This window comes from Diadema antillarum, unplaced genomic scaffold (assembly GCF_040938485.1).
Source record: "Diadema antillarum isolate AM-2024a unplaced genomic scaffold, OU_Dant_1.0 seq00000158_RagTag, whole genome shotgun sequence".
In the NCBI taxonomy this organism is placed as follows: domain Eukaryota; kingdom Metazoa; phylum Echinodermata; class Echinoidea; order Diadematoida; family Diadematidae; genus Diadema; species Diadema antillarum.
In genome coordinates, this window is record NW_027271230.1 from 513,949 (window position 1) to 527,806 (window position 13,858).

At 39.6% G+C, this 13,858-nt stretch overlaps 1 protein-coding gene across 1 annotated transcript in view; it reads right to left on the reverse strand.

The window, feature by feature from the left end:
* Window positions 1-13,858, reverse strand: part of LOC139727894 (sideroflexin-5-like) — a 61,181-nt gene that overhangs the window by 25,913 nt on the left and 21,410 nt on the right. The window contains exons 6-7 of the mRNA XM_071638867.1: window positions 1,521-1,577; window positions 548-613 (exon numbers count right to left, since the gene is read on the reverse strand). Of these exons, the coding sequence (XP_071494968.1) occupies window positions 548-613; window positions 1,521-1,577 (123 nt within the window). The remainder of the gene's footprint in view (window positions 1-547; window positions 614-1,520; window positions 1,578-13,858) is intronic.

Here is a 13,858-nt window from a genome sequence, read left to right on the forward strand (position 1 = left end):
GATCAAAATTTGGACGCGGAAATTTTTCTCTCTCCCGAAGGTGCGGAAACGCCCGGACATGTTTAGGACAGTGAGCGGACATGTTCAGGAACGAGCGGACAGGTTGCCGAAGGAGTGCGGAACACCAAATTTGCATTCCGGGTCTTGTCCGCGTCTTGTCCGCGCCCTAGTGGACGCCTGGTCTAACCAAACTTCAAGTAAGATATTTCAACTAACATGTTGTTTTCAGAAGAGGAAATGCATTTTATTGGGAAAATAACAAATGTAATTCTGCCTTCCAGGTAAGTGATATTCAGCTAACTATAGATGTCAAGGTATGCGAGGTTGACTGTATATGAATACTTCACACATTGTTCTAAGGTAAGCCTTATGCTGTGTCTTGCTTTTACTTTTAGTGCTCATTTTATCCATTTTTACATTAACAACATACCAAACAAGCCAAAAATGCAATATGGACTGAATATAGAAGCAATACTCATGAATTATAAGGCAAAATGCATTGTTTCATGTTTAACCTAAAGAAAGCAATTTTTTTACGTCTACTTACTGCAATAGAGCAGGCACTGCCAACAGCTCCACAATACCCTAGGATAAAGCTGGACATAGGAGTTTCCTGTTAACAGAAAATGAAAAATGGAAAACTAAAAATACGAACAAAAACAAAATGACTGTATTTTATGGGTCTTACACAGGAAAGAATGCAAAGTTCAAACTCTCAAATGTATCATGCATTTTAATGACAATTGGAAACAGTCTTGTCATCAACAGACAATGTTACTGTCTAATTCTAAAATATCCTTTCTTTCAAATAACAAATGCTTTAAAAGAACCACAAATTAAGCCATACACCATGCAGACATACAATATGAGTTGCTACCATGATTATTTGTTTCTTTATAGGGCTTCATGGATAATTTTCAACATTATTCCTACATCTAGGATTTAAAAGACTTGGGTGGGTGTGAAGATATACACTGTATCTCTTATTTGTTGTAATTGATAAACTGAACCATACAAAAGGATATAATCCAACCCACATAGTTTCACTATTTCCTATAATTCATCTTGTTGATACTTCCATATTCAATTTCACTTCATCTTTCATCATGGGGATAAAATCTTTACCACATAAATATGACTGCTTATATTAGCATAATGAATTTTTATCTACACACATTAAATGTTCAAACTACAAGCACACTGCATCATCTTACTTGAATAAGCATAAAGAACCCAGCAAATTTCTATTTTAAATGGAAATTTTGAATTGTAATCAACTGCATAATACATTATGAGCATTTCCTCAAACTATTTTATCTTCATTCATCACGTAGCATTTCTCATCATGACAAAATGTAATCAAAGAGGACACAACAGGTGGTATCTTTCCATTTGATATGGGTAAAAATTATTTATTAATGCTATCAAATTATAAACAGGGCCACCAGAAAACTTAATATCATAAGTATGAATGTAAGTTTAGGTTAAAGACATCATGGAAACATGAAAGAAATTCTTACCTTTGAAGCATTTCTGTTGGCATAGTTGACACCTGCATTGTGGCTCTGATTTATCCACTACGTAAACAGAACATGAAATACATAATGTAATATCAAACTCAATAGACAAGCAAAATAATTATGTTCACTTACAAGATATTATTTACAGCTTTCATATTCTACTAGAGCGTTGAATAACTGAATCTGGTTTTTAAATGTACAAATTTCATTTGAAATGACAGACGCGAAACACAAAATGTTGTATATTAGGAATACTTATGCCAGGTGGGATCCGCTTGGAATCCACAAAATCATCAAAATGATGATGCTAATCTTACTGACAGCACAGTACTAAACATTTACCGGTAATATTAATAAAGCAATTTGACTGTTAGCACAACTGACTGGGATGCTTTATCCATTAACTCCAGTCCACCAATAGTACAGCACGTAATGTATGTACTATATATGAGCATAATCCTTTGCCTAGAGGAAATACCTCACTCATAGGCCAGCGGATTGAGGCTGAATTTGGGGGTCAACTGGCAACTATCGTATAACAAACAAATTTTGTAATTTTTTTGAAAGTATATGTCTTAACAAACTTACCAGTAAAATTTACCCAGAAGTTCTGCTTTGGAACATGCCCAAATGACGTCATCAACATGGCCACCCCCCAAACCAGAAAAATGAATGGGAATTTTAGGATATCTCAAGTGTTCATTATACAACTGACATTAATCATGAGATAAGTTGCTAGTGTATGTATATCTTATTTCCTGCCTTTCTTCAAGCAAAGTTGGGCCCATTTGTGACCTCTTTTTCAAAAAATCTCAGCCCAAAATAGGTCATTTCTATGGCAACTTTACGCTGAAAACAATGTTTTTCTCAAACAAAAAATGCAACATCTTCTCAACGATAAACACCATTTTAAATTTATATAAGTATGTAAATTTAATTGACTGGAGTTGAGACCTAACCTGTGAGAGACCATAGCTACCATGGTTACACTCAAACTTGCCTGTAGCCATTATAACACAGCTGTCTAGAAATCACAATTTTCATTATTAGTGGTGTATTATGTATATTCCATCTCAGTAGCTGGATTTTTTGTTGTTTTTTGTTTTGCATTTGGCACAATCATAAGACAAGCTGACATTTCGTTCAAGGCAATTAGGCATAGAACATAGATTAAGTCAATTTCTCATAAAATGAGACCCTCTTCCACCTCCACCCCCACTCCCAATAAAAATGGTTAGTTCATGGCTGTTCCTTTCTTGCAGTCCTGTAGGGTGTTTCACCAAACTTTGTCATTGGTTTCAGTCTCGCTATCTCACTTTTCTGATTGGTATGTTTCAGTCACGAGGACTTGCTAAGTGAAACTGATAACACTAAAGGGCTTTTTACACTTGTAAATTTTTGCTTAGGACCAACGGTGGGGCTGCCTTAGCCCCACCGTTGGTACGGGACTATCCTTAACTTTCTGTTTACACTCGTTTTTGCCAAAGTGGGCTAGCCCCACCGATAGTAGTACTATCTGGCCCTGCAAAATAGCAGGGGTTAGCACCGCAATTGCTAGCACCGCAATTGCGGTGCCAAGCAAGTGAGTGTAAACAGAACGAAAAAATAATCCTGCTAAGCGACGGAGACGAAGTCCGACCCTCACTGACCAATCAGAAACGAGGTAATCAAGTGCTGCCGGTGCATGCGTGTACGTGTACAGTACACAGCGTAATTATGAATATTCATGTGGTTTGGAAAGTCTAAGAAATACGAGTGTAAAAAGGTCAGTTTTCTCCTTAGCCCCGGACAAGAGATAGTACGGGACTAATTGGCGAGTGTAAAAAGCTGAAAAAATTGGTACGGGACTAACGATAGTCCTGGGTCAGAGAAAGTGGAAACACAAGTGTAAAAAGCCCTTTAGTGGCACTGATCTCACTGAAATCAATGTTGGTGAAACGGGTCTTGCATGGACTTCTGTCGATACCAAAGCAAGCTCATTATACTCGATGGACTACTACAACAAATACTGTACTTCTGAAAGAAGCACTGTGAACAGAAACTGGACACACATTTTGTCATAGATCACATAAGTCCAGTCAAAATAGGGTTTCACCCACCACTAATTGCAACAGTAGGAATTCCACTGCAGTGCTACTTGTTATGGGCTCCTAAACACCATACTAAAAGTCCCAAGAAATCCAGTGGGGCAAAGTGACTAAATTTCCATAATATGCAAATTAGCTCCCATTATGATGAAAATACAGTGTTTCCATGAAAACTAGGCTTCTAGGTTTCAAATTGGAACACCGACAGTGTTGAAACCTATGTCTACAATGTCAGTTAGTGCGATGCAAACATTTCACCATGTACATAGTCTGAACCTCATTTGCATAATATGCAAATTAGCTTCCATAATGATAAAAATACAGTGTTTCCATGAAAACAATGCTTCTAGGTTTGAGATTGGAACACCGAAAGTGTTGAAACCTATGTTTACAATGTCAGTTAGTGCGATGCAAACATTTCCATGTACATAATCTGGGCCCCATTTGCATAGTATGCAAATTAGCTCCCATAATTATAAAAATACAGTGCTTCCATGAAAACTATGCTTCTAGGTTTCAGATTGGAACACCGAAAGTGTTGAAACCTATGTTTGCAATGTGCGTTAGTGCGATGCAAACAAAACATTTCCACGTACATAATCTGGGCCTCATTTGCATAATATGCAAAGGGTACCGAGCCAACGGAATATTCTAATTCATCAAAGTGCCTGATACTGTATGAGCATATGAAGAGTGTTCAAATATGATATTTCAGTTTATCTTCACCAAAAACAAACTTTACAGCATTAGTAAACTAGCATGAATAATATCATAAAATTAGAGTTTGTTATCAGACAGATAATGATAGCTTATTCATAATTATGTAGAATCAAAGTACGAAATTAAACAAGTGTCAACATCTATAATTTGTCTAATTTTGTAATGAATGAAATCTATTTGGAGGGTGGTTTGTTCGAATCTTGTTGATTCAGCTCTTGCATCCTTGAGGGTTTTGAGATATTGAAGATGGCACAGTCAAAGGAAACCCTGCGGGTTACCCCAGTCAATCATATCATCCCCACTACCATTTACAAAACATGCATCAACCAATGCGATTTCCGTTGTTCTAAGCGTACAAGATTTTATTTCAAAGTCGTTTGGCCCTCTCGCAACGACTCTTGTATTTCCAGCGGAGACATTTTTCTACAATGTGTATATCTTTAAAAAGTGGTGCACAGTCAAAGCGACTCGCAGGGAGGTACCCAAATTTATCCCTATACCCTCACAGCCCGGTACAAAACATAACTAGAAATGTCGCTACAGCGACTGGTTATACCCCCGCCAAACAACATTTCATAAGCTTTGGTCAAAACAACATTTCATAAGCTTTGGTCAAAAAAACTGAGGAAGTAGTTAAATCCGCAAGATCTTTCCTTGATCTTCTGCCATTAATATGCCGTTACCATGGCAACGTACTTTCGGGTACTGTCGAAAAATGCGTCTTGCACATCTACAACCAAAGGCACACATCTGTACCAAATTTCATGGAAATTGGGCAAAAACTGAGGAAGTAGTTTGCAACACAAAATTTTCCATCATTTTGGCTCATAATATGTGAGCTGTTACCATGGCAACATACTTTTTGTCACTGTCAAGAAATGTGTCATGCTGACCTATATCCTAAGACAAACATTCAATATGAATTCCATGAGAATTGGAAGAACACTGATGAAGCAGTTTTGCCATGAAGCATTTTGCCCTATATTTTACCAATAACATGCCGTTACCATGGCAACGCACTTTTTGCCACTGCGGAAATATGTGTCTTGCACATTAACATATTCAGATGAACATCTGTACCTAATTTCATAAAAATTGATCAAAAACTGTGGGAGGAGTTCGCGACGCAAGATTTGTACCCATTTTTGCCCATAATATGCCGTTACCATGGCAACGTACTTTTGGGTACGGTCAAAAAATACGTCTTGCACATCTACAACCCAAGGCACACATCTGTGCCAAGTTTTACGGGAATCGGTTGAAAACTGAGAAAGTAGTTCGCGACGCAAGATTTGCACCGCCCGACCGCCCGATCGCCCGACCAACCGCCCGACCGTCCGCTGATTCCTATATACCCCCTTCAAACATCGTTTGGCGGGGGTATAACCATACACACGTGAATACAGCTGTTTGAAACGCAAAAACCTCTGTGCATAACATCCTTTTCGTTTCATTTCCATTAAAATTCAGTGGAAGTTATAGAAGAATTATTGTTCTACAATATCTATATGGTGAAAATGGTTCACATATGAAGACAACCACGTGGAGGGTGCCCAAAATTACCCCACCCAAAGGCAGTCTAAGACATGCAATAATCATGTACCAACACAAATACATTATTATGTTCTATGGGCCTTTACAGTCCTTCTGGTCCTCTAGCAAAGAAACTTTTATTTAATGAAATTCAGTGGAGTCAACAGACGATATATTGCTCTGCAATTTTGACTTACACTGACATACTTAAAGTGGTTATCATTCGAAGGGAGCCTACTATATGGGAAGTGCCCACATTAATTGCCTCTATACATGACCCTTTGTAACGCAAATACCAACGCAATTACAGTCGTTCCAAAAGTGCATGTCTCAAAAAAGAAGGTCGTTCCTTGAGTTTTATGACTATCACTTGAGTTTTATGATTATGTATAATTATCATATGGTGCTATAATCATTGTACATTCTTTTCATTCGACATAGTTTTACGCACCTCATTTTCTGTTACAAAGAAAGTGATGTTTATCTGTTCTTGTCGAAAAATGAAATAAAAATTGAATTGAATTGTATTGAATTGGATTCCTACCATATCAAGACACTTTTTTTTTCTATAAAAATTGCCGGGGTAGAGATAAAATAACAACATTGATCTACAATATCTATGCAGTCCAAAGGGTTCACTTGCAGAGACCACCTTGTGGGAGGTGCTCAAAGTAACCCCATGCATCCTAAAGGCAATGAAAAACATGCAGTATACAACCGCGGAAAATGTTCCATGGTTACATGCCTCTGAAAAGCTCTTCCGCCTGTGTAGCACATTCACTTTTATTTTCGTAAAATGCAATGAAGGTGATATAGGAGACGTTGCTTTACAACATCTATTTTGTCAAGCCCTTGGGAAGTGCCAAGATCACCCCTACCCTGACCGTCGTGATCCCAAAACAGATTAACAACACATGCATTATATGCCAAAGCAAACTTACTAGTACATGCATGTAAAGTCGTTTTGCCGAGTGGTAAATAAAAACACTTTACATTTCATGATTTTTAAATGGTAAAGACACTGCTTTACAATCATCATATAGTCAAAGGGGTGCACATTCACAGGCAACCGAGTGGGATGTGTTCAAAATCATCCAACCCCCAGGGCAATATAGGAAACATGCACTAGCATATAGCACAAATATGTTTCAATTTGTTTGTAAGAAATGCAATATAATTACAAAAAGAAAAAATGCTCTACATTAACTATATTGTCAAAAGGGTGAACATTCAAAAGCAATTCCTTGGGAAGTGTCGAAAATTACACCGCCGCTCAAGCCCCATAATTACAACACACGGATACTATGAACGCAAATACGACGTTCTTTCATGCATTGTTTCAGAAGTAGTTCCAGCAATAAAGCTAAATACTTTTATATCAATGAATGTCGTGGAAACTAGAGAACTCGCAATCGAGCACATGTATCCCCTGAACCCGTCTCTCATACTCCATCTGGATTACTTTTTAGGCCAGAATTTTGTATGATATGGCAACTGTTGCAATTTACGATAAAATCCAAATAGGTGTAGGCAGTGCCGTATATTAAGAGAGTCTGGCCAACTCGGTTTTTGGCTTACGTGTTTTGAAGCCTCTGATTGGTCAAAAGCTGGTCCCGTGATCTACAGGCGCCATGTCGTTACTGAAGTGCGCTCATACGCAATGCCCATTGTTAACTGCCCCTTATTTGGCTTGGTTATTTTGCTACGTCTGAGCGTACACGCTAATCCTGTGACGCGTAATACGCGCGGTAACGACATGGCGTCCAAATTAGCAGTTGGCCAGACTCTCTTAATATACGGCACTGGGTGTAGGTGTATAGATTTGACTATGATACATTTACATACCTAATTTGGAAAAAATCAGTCAAGAAACAAGACAGCGTCGCACACACAAGCAGACCCTGTAAAATTTACCTTTTCATGTATAAAGATGGAACAAGCGAGGGCGCCACCACCAAAAACAAAATGGGCATCTTCATTTCACTGTAATGCACCTTTTTGCCAAACTTGAAGAAAATCTTATAAGAAATGTGGCTGATAGAGCACACACAAGAAATGTTCAATGGCATCCAAAGTCGGAACACTGAAGGCGCCGTCACCACAAACTGTTGTGTTCTTCATGTAGAATGATCACCCATATTCCTCCCTAGCAAGTCCGAATAAAATCTGTTGAGTAACAATCAAGTTATTGCATAAATAAGCACTTTTGCAAATTTTGACATGGTGACCTTTGACCCTGTAAAAGGTGGAACAGTGAGGGCAGCATTATCAATAGGTATAGATGTATAGATTCGACTATGATATATTTATATACCAAATTTGAAAATAGTTGGTCAAGAAACAAGGCCAGCGTCACACACAGTAGCAGACCCTTTAAAATTTACCTTTTCATGTATAAAGACGGAACAAGAAAGGGCGCCATCACCAAAAACAATAGGCGTCTTCATCTTACCATAATGCACCTTCACGCCAAATTTGAAGATGATCGAAGAAAAACTGCAGCCAGTAGAGCGCTCACAAGCAGACCCTATTGAATTTACCTTTTCATGTATAAAGACGGAACAAGCAAGGGCGCCATCACCAAAAACAATAAGCGTCTTTGTCTAACCATAATACACCTTCATGCCAAATTTGAAGATGATCGGAGAAGAAACACAGCCAGTAGAGCGCTCACAAGCAGACCCTATTGAATTTACCTTTTCATGTATAAAGACGGAACAAGCGAGGGCGCCATCACCAAAAACAATACGTGTCTTTGTCTTATCATAATACACCTTCATGCCAAATTTGAAGATGATCGAAGAAGAATTGCAGCCAGTAGAGCGCTCACAAGCAGACCCTATTGAATTCACCTTATCATGTATAAAGGCGGAACAAGCGAGGGAGCCATCACCAAAAACTACAGGCGTCTTCATCTTACCATAATGCACCTTCATGCCAAATTTGAAGATGATCGAAGAAAAACTGCAGCCAGTAGAGCGCTCACAAGCAGACCCTATTGAATTTACCTTTTCATGTATAAAGACGGAACAAGCGAGGGTGCCATCACCAAAAACAAGAGACCCGCGGGTCTAGCGCTCACCTGAGTATCGCAAGTTCACCTTTCACGCAGTCACTAATCTAAATTATTCACAGCTCTACCAAAATTTGACGAGGCATTCTCAAGTGGAAGATGAAAATGTACGATAAGGGCCCAATTTTTTCAAGATTCCTTAATTTGGGGGAATTGGGGCCCCCTGGGGCCCTCTGGGTGGGGCATGGTGCCCAGTTTGATAAATTGAGATCCTGACCACCTAGGGATGCTACCTGCCAAGTTTGACAAAAATCCATCATGAGGTTTTCAGGAAGAAGATGAAAATGTACAATTCAGGCCTCCATTTGGACCCTTCCAACCACCCCCCCCCCCACCCCCAAGAGGGGCACCCCTGGATCTCCTATGAACAAACTTGAAACTACAGTCATTACTGTACTCACTCATAGTATTATCTCAGCTCTATAACTTCTGATTCTAGAGAAGATTTTTAAAGATTCCTTCATTTGGGGGGTTTGGGCCCCCTGGGGGCCCCCTGGGCGGGGCATGGTGCCCATTTTAACAAATTGAGATCCTAACCCCCTAGGGATGCTACCTGCCAAGTTTGGTGAAAATGGGTCATGGGGTTCTCAAGAAGAAGATAAAAATGTACAATTTAGGCCCCATTAGGACCCCTCCTCACCCCCACCCCCCCCCCCCCCCCCCCCCCCGGGTCCAAAGGGGGGAACCCCTGATTCTGCCATGAACAAACTTGAAACTACAGTCATCAATGTAATAACTCATAGTATTAACTTAGCTCTATCACTTCTGGTTCTAGAGAAGAAGATTTTTGCGGATTCCTTAATTTTGGGGGGGTTTGGGCCCCCTGGGGGCCCCCTGGGTTGGTCATGGTGCCCATTTTAACAAATGGAGTTCCTAACCCCCTAGGGATGCTACCTGCCAAGTTTGGTGAAAATGGGTCATGGAGTTCTCAAGAAGATGAAAATGTACAATTTAGGCCCCATTAGAACCCTTCCCCACCCCCCTCCCCTGGGTCCCAAGGGGGGCACCCCTGATTCTGCCATGAACAAACTTGAAACTATCTATCACTTCTGGTTCTAGAGAAGAAGATTTTTACAGATTCCTTAATTTTGGGGGGTTTGGGCCCCCCTGGGGGCCCCCTGGGTGGGGCATGGTGCCCATTTTAACAAATTGAGTTCCTAACCCCCTAGGGATGCTACCTGCCAAGTTTGATGAAAATCGGTCTTGGGGTTTTCAAGAAGAAGATGAAAATGTAAAAAGTTTACGCACGACGCACGACGGACGACGGACGATGGACGACGGACGACGGACGACGGACGACGGACGCCGGACGAAGGGCGATCGCAATAGCTCACTTGAGCCTTTGGCTCAGGTGAGCTAACAATAAGCGTCTTTGTCTAACCATAATACACCTTCATGCCAAATTTGAAGATGATCAGAGAAGAAAAGCAGCCAGTAGAGCGCTCACAAGCAGACCCTATTGAATTTACCTTTTCATGTATAAAGACGGAATAAGCAAGGGCGCCATCACCAAAAACAATACGTGTCTTTGTCTTGTCATAATACACCTTCATGCCAAATTTGAAGAAGAACTGCAGCCAGTAGAGCGCTCACAAGCAGACCCTATTGAATTCACCTTTTCATGTATAAAGGCGGAACAAGCGAGGGCGCCACCACCAAAAACAATAGACGTCTTTGTCTTACCATAATACACCTTCATGCCAAATTTGAAGATGATCGAAGAAGAACTGCAGCTGGCAGAGCGCTCACAAGGAAATCTCTGTGGCGGCGGCAGGAGCGGCGGACGCGACGAGGCCAAATCCATAGTATCCTCCGACTGTTCGGGGGATACAATGACAGGAGAAGCATTGCTTCAAAATATCTATTTAGTGGGAGGATGCACATTAAATGCCAATCCTGTGGGATGTGCCCCAAAGTACACCACCCTCATGGCAATATAGAAAACATTGAATATCATTAACGCGTATATATGTTACAAACGCACATGTTTTCAAACTTCGATCGTGCCGCACATACATCAAGGGCACTTTTGTTTTCAAAAATACAATGTACAGTTGGACCTCGATTATCCAGCCTCCTTTTATCCAGAAATCTCTATTATCCGAACGCGTTCATGTAGTAAAGGACTTTTTTTTTCATCCAAAAATTGAGGAAAAAAAGCGACTTCAAACTCAATTAAAATTTCTACAAAACTCAAATGATTTACCTACAATATTCCCGACAGAACTAACATAAATTCACACCACATTATCACCGTAAAAGTAAGCGGTCATCACCACCGTTGCAGGGTACGCTACCTGCCTAGCTGCCAGTGCACTGGGACGGCAGCTTGGACTGCAGCTATATACATTGACATTGTGCTTCCCATATACGGCCAATTCGCTTATCCGGATGAGCGCCGGTCCCGACATTGCCGGATAATTGAGGTCGAACAGTAGTTAATAGAAGAGACATTGCTCTACAATATCCATATCGTCAAGAGGGTGAACATTAAAAGACAACTCCATGGAAATTGTCCAAAGGTACACCTACGCTCAAGCCCCCTTAAGACAAAATACAGATGTTAGCAACGCAAACACCGTTGTTTTGGCGTGGATGGTTTTAAAAGTAGTTCCGGCAATATAGCAAATACACTTTTTAACAATGAAAAGTCATGGAAATAATAGAAGAGGTTTAATTTTACAAGATCCATGCAGTGAAGAGGGTGCACATTAAATGGCAACCCTGTGGGATGTGCCAAAAAATATTCCACCCTCACGGCAATATATAAAACATATAAAATCATATAATGCGAATATATATGTGTTCCAAATGTATGTCTTCAAAATGCCATCGTGACGTATAGCAAATATAAGGCACTTTTGTTTCCAAGAAATACAACTTATTAATGGAGGAGACATTGCTCTACAATAACTATATTGTCAAAAGGGTGACACAGATATTAGCAACGCAAATATCGTTGTTCTAGCATGAATGGTTGTAAAAGTAGTCCCGGCAATACAGCAAATACAATTTTTATCGATGACAAGTAATGAAAATGATAGAAGAGACTTAACTTTACAAGATCTATACAGTGAAGAGGGTGCGCAACCCTGTGGGATGTGCCAAAAATACTCCACCCTCACGGCAATATAGGAAACATAATCATAATATCACATAACGCGAATATATGTTCCAAACGTACATGTTTTCGAAATTCCATTGTGCCGTACAGCAAAGGCACTTTTGTATCCAAAAATGCAACCAATTACTAGAGGAAGCATTACTCTACAATAACTACATTGTCAAAAAGGTGAACATTCAAAGGTAATCTTTGAAGAGGTGTCTAAATTTACACCTACGCTCACGGCCTTTATTACGAAATACGGATATTAGCAACGCAAATACAGTTGTTCTAGCGTGAGTGGTTTTAAAAGTAGGTCCGGCAATGCAGCAAATACACTCTTACATCAATGAAAAGTCATGGAAATGATAGAAGAAGATTTACCTTACAAGATCTACATAATAAAGAGGGTGCTTTTTGAAGGGCAATCCTGTGCCGTGTGCCCCAAAATGCCCTTTATCCTCTTGGCAATATAGAAAACATATATTATCATATAACGCGAATATGTTCCAAACGTACATGCTGTCATGCCTTATAGCAAGGGCACGTTTGTTTCCAAGAAATGCAATGTAATCAATACAGGAGACACTGCTTTACAATACTAATATATAGTAAAAAGGGGTGTACATTTAAAGCGACCCATTGGGAGGCGCCCGAATTTACCCCCTCAATCCCACGTCCCCATCTGCAAAACGTGCATTAGGCCAACGTGAGTACTGTTGTTATGAATGTACTCTTACAGTTACCACTAATTTGCATTTTATGTAAATTATTTTTGTATGACCAATTCGAAAAGGCATCCATTGTGTTCATTGACCTACAAAATACAAGTTCATACATTTAAATCTTTAAAATTGGATAACGGGAAGCGACAATTACTCTAACAAAATTGCAGTCCTTAAGACGCCATTTTGATGACGTCATTTGAGCATGTTCCCGATTAGATTTTCTGGGTAAATTTCATGTGGGATATTGTGAGGACGTATACTTTTTAAAAAAGTTAAAATTTGCTTACTATACGATAGTTGCCAGTTGAGCCTTTTTAAAGCCACTTTTTGGCCATCGTCTGCAGGCCTATCATTACTTCTTCTCTATTTGCCAAGTAACATTCCCAGGGCCTTTCCTTTACAAAATTAAACATAAGTTTCAGTGACCTTCTGCCTAGACTTCTGACCTCTTACCATCCTCTGTATACGGCATATATCTAGTGAGCCTAATTTTTCACAAATCGCGACTTTGCTACAATTTTGTGAGTGGCTACATTCATGATTGTATTGTACAGTAATGAATGCGGAAATGTATGCATGTCACATTCACGTTGGGATCAGAGCCTATATTTTCATGAGTTGCTGAATTTGCAAGTAGTACCCGACTCATGGAATTCATGAAATTAAAAAATCCTGCAAAATATTTGTCGCATAGAGTACATAATAGTGTATGTACAGTAAGAATATGCTCTCTATCAATATTGTGAGGGGTGGGGTTCTGAGTGGGGCCATGGGTCTTTAGGTTGATGTTTTGAGAGCAGTGACATCTCACCAGATAACGAAATGGAAGAGAAAATAACAAATTTAATGCTACTTGCTCATCATCCATGTATAAATACCAAGACTGGAATATCTGACGATTCATTTGCATATCAAAACTTGCAATTCAGTGCATTTACGTAAAACTTATGAAATCCATATATATCTTGCCTCACTGCTTTGAAAAAAAAAAGTAAAAAAAAAGGAAAGCTTGATTGACTTAAATCATCAATAATGTTCATGCCATGCCCCTTTCAGTTTGACCACAGCTAATGGTATATTTTCAAGAAGGGGTA